The following is an 8817-nucleotide window of genomic DNA, read 5'->3' as shown; positions in this document are numbered from 1 at the left end:
CTGATCAGCTGATATGCAGTGGCTACAAATTGCACTTCCAGCAACGCTCTTCCTTTGCAGCTCAACTTGAGTTCAAGCTGAGCTGAAAAGGAGGAAATGAAAGAATCAGAGTTGTGTCACCTGGCGATGTCAGGTGGTTGGCAGGTGGGCACCTCTGCCCACCTATCAAAGCAGCCATAGGAAGTGAGGTCACACTTTATCTGCCCCTTTTCTTGTATAGCCAAGGCTGTTTCCATGAACATAAGATAAAGTTTCCTGAACTTTATCTTCAGCTATTTCAATAATGCACCCAATGTCCACTCTTTGTTTCCTGTTGGAATATCTTGTGGAAGAAAATGCTGCTGACCTTAAATAAGACAGACTAGATTCTTTTTAAATGTTATGCGTAATATGTATCCTGGCTCTAGGATGCTTGAAATTATCATCCCATACAATGATATAGGATTTTAAGCGATTCAACCAAAATAAGTGGAATGCTGGTTTATGGTGATATAAAAGAAACAAGCATTTAACATAAAATTGTGGCTAAATTCCTAATCCTTTTCTCCTTGGGGCACCAGTACATTCTGATGAAATAGCATGATGAATGATGGAAGAATTATATCTGCATTTTTACTTTACCATGTCTTTCAAGATCCGTAAATGTTAACACAATGACAAATCATACTAGTTAATATTAGTTAAGCTCAGATCTAATCACTGCACTTCATGCATCCATTTCGAATGTACTTCCTTCATTAACCAGCTTATAAACTCAACACAGTTTGACCTTCAGTAAGTGAGCAGGGGTGGAGGGACCCAAAAAGGCACCCTGTCAAAACTGAAAATAGCCCTTTCAGGAAGCGATCTGGCCAACTGATTACATGAGGCACCAGAACTTAAAAGAGGATGGGGTGATTAGCAGCAAATACTACACAGTGTTTTAATTCTGTTTTGTGGCCTTAATTTTTTATAAACTTGCAGACGTTATAAGCCTTGTCTTATACTTGGGATCCTTATCATTTGATTGTACTCACTGAGATTAAAGGACATGTTTCTATTAGCCAGTAGAAAGCCTTTTTTCTAAGATGCATATGGAAACACTTCTCTGGAATATTGTGCCATTTTCTTTTCCAACATATATTTTAGTTACCCATTAAATTCATACTGAATGAGCCATATAGACAAGTCATTGGAAACAGGAAATTATTTTATGTACTATCACCAGAGCAGTTTTCCAAATGTTTCCTTGTTATCATTCAGTAGTTACCCTACAGTTTAAGATCTGCTAGTTTGAACTCATCTTCAACAGTTGCTTAAATTATTATTATTATTATTATTATTATTATTATTATTATTATTATTGAAATATCAAGCCAGGGAGATTATGAATAAAGATGTTTATCTTTATAGCAGCAGCATTTTTTGAGTTTCTGTTCATTGTATGCCGAAATTGAAACAAACTTTCTAAAAGCTGGACAAAGAGCATTAGCATTTAACATGGTACTCCAAATCTTCCTCTGCATTGCTTTTCAAGATCCATAAAATATTTATTTATTATTTGTACTTTATAATGGTTCCGGCAGGTTACAAAAAATACCACAATTAAAACAAACACAAATGATATTAAAATCATAAAATATATGAATACAACTAAGCAATAACAAAGTTAACAAAATAGCAACTCAGAACAGCAGTGCAGGAAGAGAGAAGACATCCACTCAGCCCAAGTCTTGTGTAAGGAGATACATGCTGACTGATTGGCAAAAATCATTAAATGATGGCCCAAGACACATCTTAGAGAAGATGTCATTCCTCAAATTGTAGAGCCACCACAGAGAAGGCTCTTTCTCTCATGCAGTGTCTCAAACCACAGACAGTGACAGGAGTCCCACAGGACCTCCCCACTAATCCTAACCACCCAGGCAGGTTGACATGGGAGGAAATGCTCCTTCAACCATTTGGGGCCTAAGGACTTTATATTTCAGTGTTAACAGCCTAAATTGGGCTTGGTAGTAAATTGGCAACCAGTGCAGGTATTTCAAGACCAGGATAATGTGTGTCTGGTCAGAAACCCCCACCAGCAGCTTTACTGCCGCATTCTGCACTAGTTTCAAATTATGAACCATCTTCAAGAGTAGCCCCACAGTGAGCACCTTGCAGTAGTCTAGTCTGGTAGTTAGCAGAGTGTTGATCACTGTTGTCAGGCTATCCCTGTCCAGGAACAGCCATAGCTGGCCGGAAATAGGCCATTACAGCCACCAAAACCACGTGGGTCTCAAGGAACATAGTAACCCCCTCCCCCTGCCTGAGACACAAACATCTAAACAAACAATACACCTGTTCCTGCCAGGGAATGAGTCTGCAACCAGAATCAGAAATCATTTTTTCTTTCTATCTTATTCTGAAAACCGACATTACAGAAATTGCAGCCCCATAATCGTAGTTAAGGTACCAACATAAAAGCACTGAGTATATTATTATTATTACAATTTTGCAGATCTAGCACAGCTTCATTAATTCAGATTGAGAATCCCAGATTGTTTTGATTACCTTTTACTTAATTTCTTTAACAGTGATTGAGTGTTCTTGTGCTTACTTCTCTATCATATTTTCCTGCCCCCCATTCTATGATAACTAGGAGCTAATTTATATATTCAAGCAGCACATTTTTTAATCTCCATGAAAATCACTCGTCATCATGCCTAAATATTGGATCACATAGATAATGTCAGCGTGAACCAGGCTGAGTGTGCACAGATAGAAGTAGCAGCATCTGGCTGCAATTTCCGCTATTGTGGCTGCACTTTTTCTCACTGCCATGATGACAAGAATTGTTGCTGTGGGTATCTGCTGTTGTTCTTTTACTTTTGCTAGACCACAGGGAAGTAGCCAAAATATACATATATCTGTAACTATAGCTGGTGCCTTCCTGACAGCTGGGGCTATGGATGGCCAGACACACAGGATACTGGGGCTATGAGTTTCAGCAGAACTGAACTTGAACATGGAAGGAACTGCAGAACTGACAGCAGATGTAGGCATGCCTGGAACTGAAAGAAAGGGAAGTTGGGGAGAGTTGCTGCTTGGAAATGCCACACCAAGTCAGAATGTGACTTGTTATGCCATATCCCCAGGTAGCCATTTTGTGACTTGCACCCACAGAACTCTCTCAGAATTCAAAATTTTGGTCCACTGATCCAAAAGGTTAGTAATTTCTGCCTTAATTAACTACACAGAAGCAAGTCCTATTAATTTTAATAGGACTTACTTTCAAAATATGCTTTTAGAATTAAAATGCATGTTTCCAAACCCATTTCCAGCGCATGATTTCAGCATCTTCAGACTTAGAAATCAATCTGTTATTTGCAGGGCAGAGAAAAACTCCCAAGCTATTATGTATAGGAATGTGTATATGCACGCCTTTATCAATTATATTTGTAGATTTTTACAAAATCCGTACAATATATGGCTGTATAACCTTTTCCCTCTCTATGGAGTGCCTCCTTCTTGAACCCCTGTGTTGTTGAGAGTTTCCTGTGCTTTACCACCTCTACCCCCTTAATCAACTCAGTGTTATTAGAGCCATAGACAAAATTTGCATGCATCTAATGATGCATGGTAAACTGCGGATGTTTTTGGAGCTGGCTGGTGCCATGCATCCCCAGATGTCATTTATCAAAACCAGATGTGCTTTGTATCAGTAAGACTTCTAACGATGTCTACGTGAAGTTAAATGAAGAGTAACTGAAGCCAGATAGGCCTGTTTTGATTTAAATAAATCAAAGCCCATCATAGCCATAGCAATTAATAACCTAAGACGAGAGAAAACATGAACAATAAGAGAAGTCCACTTAGTTTTTTGTAAAAAACAACAACACGGAAGTCTCTGAAGAATGGAGGCAACATCCTTTAGTTTAAGCGTGGCAGCTCTCGTTCTAATCATCGGAACTAATTGGTAAGCCCTGAAAATTAAGAGCCCAAATAGCAGGAATAAATCAACAATGGAAATTTTGATTGTAATGACTTTTTAGTCATGACAGCCTCTGAAAAGCAATTCTTCACTCAAATCATTGTGGGCACAAAAGCCAAAGTTCTGGTTAATGATGTAAGACAAGGTCTTGAGCTGTAATTATGTTTCTTACATCAGATATCTGGCAGAGGTATTAATGAATCAGGGCTCCAACGATTTTAGATAAAGGAAAGAAGTTCAAAAATTAAGAAATATCTGATCCTACATCCACTGAAATCAATGAAGATCTGAGCTGCTTACCTACAAGGGGGGGGGGTTATCCTTTTAAAAGCTCACAATCCTTGTATGTTGTGCTTGTATTAAGGCAATATATTAATACAGGCAATTATTAGGAACATTTTGAGCAATTGGATTTGTAATAACTCCACATACAATCAGTGTAACAAGTTGAGTACGTTGGTTTTTATTTTATCAAGGAGCTTAAGGGCCGCCCAAGATCTGGTGCAAGATGTGTTGCGTGTTGAGTCACAGTAGCCCCCCAATAATTCACACTTCACACATCAGTTTTTGTTTAAGGTTTTTGGCATAATTTTGGCCACAACTTTATTCAAATACAAAAATGTGAGTGGTTGCTTAGGCACTGGTTACGACTACCTGTCCTTGCCCTCAGGGACAGGGCTGGTCTTCCGGACACCGGCGGAAGCCAGCGTGGGAAACAAGTATTGGGTGAGAAATAAAGCCGGGAACCAGACCATTATTTCACACCCTCATGTTCCGGTGGGGCTTGCACGGCCCAAGTCCGACTCCGGGGACAAGGACGAAAGAATGGCAAGCCCCTGGATTTCCTTTAACGGAATTCCCATTCGCCTCATTTGGAGGGGTAGGCACTTACCCCTCCAAGCACCAACTTAACCAGTGCCTAACCGCCAACCTTACAAGTTGTGACGATTTGCTACGTAGTAGGCAAAAACCACTGGCACCAGCCAATCAGCCAGATGGCAAAATTCCTACTAGGCCCCCGCACCAAGGCGGACGACCCCATGACAGGCAATAGCAAGGTCAAGCGAACAAAACAAAAAACCACCCTATAAAAGGGCGGGAGGGCGGGTGATCCGAGAAAAACGGCCAAGAGGCCGTGCCAAAGTCTGGCCCCTGTATATATAGACTCTGACCCCTCCTCCAAAATGGTAACACTCAAAACACCCAGCAACCCAATTTAACCGTTTAAGTGGCCAAGATTCTAAATTTGCCTAGTCACAGGAGGGTGGCCTGTTCCCAACCGCAACACGTGCTCTCTGTTAGGGAGAACACGCTTTGCGTGTTGAGTCACAGTAGCCCCCCAATAATTCACACTTCACACATCAGTTTTTGTTTAAGGTTTTTGGCATAATTTTGGCCACAACTTTATTCAAATACAAAAATGTGAGTGGTTGCTTAGGCACTGGTTACGACTACCTGTCCTTGCCCTCAGGGACAGGGCTGGTCTTCCGGACACCGGCGGAAGCCAGCGTGGGAAACAAGTATTGGGTGAGAAATAAAGCCGGGAACCAGACCATTATTTCACACCCTCATGTTCCGGTGGGGCTTGCACGGCCCAAGTCCGACTCCGGGGACAAGGACGAAAGAATGGCAAGCCCCTGGATTTCCTTTAACGGAATTCCCATTCGCCTCATTTGGAGGGGTAGGCACTTACCCCTCCAAGCACCAACTTAACCAGTGCCTAACCGCCATAGAGCCCTCAGCTCACCGCCAAACCACTCACAACCCCAGCCAAGACCTCAGCTTGGCCACCACCGCACCTAGCCAAGCCTCATTCCCAGAAGCAGAAAGGTGCACTCCATCAGCCCTAAAGAGAGCTGCCGCAGGATAGGAGATTTCATGGTGAAAGATCACCTCTCCACCCAGTTCCACAATCCTTTTAGAAACTGCCGCATTGATGCGCTTCCTGGCCCTTTCCGTGGCCACCGGGCAACGACTTCCCAACCAAACACGTCGTTGCAAAAGCTTAGACCAAAATAACTTGGCAGTGGGCACCATAGCCCGCAGCGTCTCCAGGTCAGCCAAAATTGCAGCACGTAAAGAGAAGCAGTCCATGGAAACCAGGTCATTCTCTCCCAGCTGTACCACAATAGCCTCTGGCGGCCCTTCCAGGAGCAACTGCCTTCGAATTCGTGGCAAAAACTCCGACCACCGCATTCCTCGTCTGGACAGCCAGGACACTCGAACATGTGAAGGAAGGCCGAGACCTGGACCCAATCCGGACTGCCGTGCTGCAACACCAGCCCAATGGATGATGCTGTGCCCCACCATCCAGATGCGGACAGCTGACAAACCTGGGATAAAACAAACCACAAAACAAAAATATCAGACACTAACTGGTTAGCGAACGTATCCCCTGAACGCATTCGACTTCCAGCGACCTAAATCCTGAATTCTAGCAGCTGACAAACCCCAATGAGCTGCAGTCGTGGCAGCCCCTATCCTGAAGGAATGGGGGGCAAAATCAGAAGCCTCTCTGCCACAGGCCCGAATAGCCTTACGCATCACCCCTGCGAACTGGTGCCTTGTAAGGGGTGACCCATTCTCGTGTAGAAGCAGCGGCCCATCCCCTTGGGCCCGCACCACTAAATAATTGTTAACATCCTTTACTGGGCAAGGGCCTGTCGCCCCAGTGGCAGGGAGCCGAATGAGGGCCCCCTTACCCCTTTGATCCGTTTTTGACTGCCTAATCATAATACCCACTTCCGAAGGGGATAGTTGCACATCCTGGAGTAGAAGGCCCCTGGAGCGACCATCTCCGTGGTCCTCCACCACTAGTTCACCCACTCTCAACGCCCCAAAAAAGGCAATTGAGAAGGCAGCCGAAAACAGGCGGGCCTCGTAATCAGACCAACACACCACCCGCAGCTTTTTGCGCATCTTGCTCAACAATTCAAAAGAGATGGGGCGTCGGTTAGGTGGCCGAGAAGGACAAAGCCGACCCCATCCCTCAAGGGCTTTGCGAACCACAAACTTCGCGCAAGGATCTTTGTCAAAATATGTCTTACAGAAAAATGCTATAGCAGCTGCCTGCATCCTAAGCGTCTTGCCCGCACGCCCCATCTTGAATAAATGGGCTAAATATTGGAGCACCTGCGAGGAGGTAGGTGGGGCCCCAACTATTCCCCTGGCTGACTGGCGCAGAAATGCCAGAAAATCAGCCCAAGCTTTTCCGTAGGATCTCAGGGTAGAAGGGGAAACCGATGCCGCTACTCCCTGAAAAACTAATTGCTGCCAAGGTTCCAGAGATGATCCGGGAAATATTCCGGACGAATCCGCGCCTCTGGAACCAGAAGTCTGAACCGCTCCATCTGAAAACGGGACAGAGCATCAGCAATTTCGTTAGACACCCCAGGAATAAAACGTGCTGAAAAAACTATATTACAACGTAAGCAGTGCAGTACAAATGCCCGCAAGAGGGGCGACACCCTGGGTGAGCGAGATGATAGTTTGGCCAGCACAGTCACCACCGCCTGGTTATCGGTCCAGAAGCAGACACGACGGTTCCTGAACTCCTCGACCCACAAGTGCACTGCCACTGCAATTGGAAAAAACTCGAGAAAAGTTAGGTCACGCGTAATCGCACTTCCCTGCCACCCAGCCGGCCAACGCTGAGCGCACCATCGACCTTTCCAATAAAGACCGAACCCCAATGAACCTGCAGCATCGGAGTGGACCTGGAAATCATTATGCAAGTTCAAAGTGTCTTGCCATAATGACACCCCATTGAATTCCTCCAGGAATTCGAGCCAGATGCGAAGATCAGCACGCACCCCACTAGAGAGGCGAACCCGATGATGCGGTGCTTTCAACCCTACTGTGAGACGCGCCAGGCGTGAACAGAAGGGGCGCCCGGGAGCCACCACTCTGCAAGCGAAATTCAGATGCCCCAAAAGTGACTGGAGTTGCCTAAGCGACACTTTCCTTAAAGGAAGGAGCTCCTCAATGATCTTCCTGAGGGCGACTAACTTGTCCCCGGGCAAGCTGGAAGTTTGAGCCACTGTATCCAAAAGGATACCCAGGTAAGTAAGCTGGGTTGCAGGACCCTCCGTCTTGTCAGCGGCGAGCGGAACCCCCAATTCCTGTGTAAGGTCAGCAAAGGCCCGCAGCAACACCGCGCAATTGCCGGTATCATTCGCCGAGGCCAATAAAAAATCATCCAAATAATGGGTGACTCCGCCCAAACCTGTTTTAAATTTTAGGGCCCACTCCAGAAAGGTACTAAAAGCTTCAAAAGCGGCACATGCAACAGAACACCCCATAGGCATTGCCTTGTCAAAGTAATAACTGCCCTCAAATTTAAAACCAAGCAGCCAAAAATCCTCCGGGTGAATTGGCAAAAGGCGAAAAGCTGATTCGATATCGCATTTTGCCAATAAAGCTGCACGGCCAAACTTCCTGATCATCTTGATCGCTTGATCAAGAGAAGCATACCTCACGGAGCAGAGCTCCGACGGAATAACGTCATTGACTGACGTGCCTGAAGGATGTGATAAATTATGAATTAAACGAAATTCACCAGGGGCCTTTTTTGGCACGATACCCAATGGGGATACATGCAAATTATGAAAGGGGGGATTATCAAAAGGGCCAGCCATACGCTGCATGGCTACCTCCTTCGCAATCTTCTTACGAGCAACCTGAGGCAGTTCGCGAATTGACTTTTGATTAGCGGGATTCTGTGCCACGGGAGGCATGGCTACAGGAATCCGAAAACCCACGGAAAAACCATTGTTCAGATAGACCGCAGCCTCCCTATTGGGGTAAGATTGCAGCCATAGTTGCAGGGGCTGCAAGCGAACCGGGGTGTATGCCAAGGAGGTCAA

At 45.0% G+C, this 8817-nt stretch overlaps 1 protein-coding gene across 1 annotated transcript; it reads right to left on the bottom strand.

Annotated features, from left to right (window-relative positions):
• Positions 1 to 5198: 5198 nt before the first annotated feature.
• On the bottom strand, positions 5199 to 7054 carry LOC144328101 (uncharacterized). Its single transcript, XM_077930878.1, has 2 exons — positions 6655 to 7054; positions 5199 to 6285 (listed from the first exon to the last, which is right to left on the bottom strand). The coding sequence occupies exons 1-2, from the start codon at positions 7052 to 7054 to the stop codon at positions 5711 to 5713; spliced, it is 975 nt and encodes a 324-aa protein (XP_077787004.1). The 3' UTR covers positions 5199 to 5710.
• Positions 7055 to 8817: the final 1763 nt, after the last annotated feature.

This window comes from Podarcis muralis, chromosome 6 (genome assembly GCF_964188315.1).
Source record: "Podarcis muralis chromosome 6, rPodMur119.hap1.1, whole genome shotgun sequence".
Classification (NCBI taxonomy): domain Eukaryota; kingdom Metazoa; phylum Chordata; class Lepidosauria; order Squamata; family Lacertidae; genus Podarcis; species Podarcis muralis.
Note: the sequence above shows the minus strand (reverse complement) of the source record. Positions and strands in the feature narration are given on the sequence as shown.

What these genes read in the sequence shown, in the direction of transcription:
- LOC144328101 (XM_077930878.1), bottom strand. Translation starts at nt 7,054, where the DNA reads ATGGGGCGTGCGGGCAAGACGCTTAGGATGCAGGCAGCTGCTATAGCA. An exon ending in GTCAAAAACGGATCAAAGGG is followed by an intron (nt 6,286 to 6,654) that starts GTAAGGGGGCCC and finishes GTTTTATCCCAG; the next exon opens with GTTTGTCAGCTGTCCGCATC.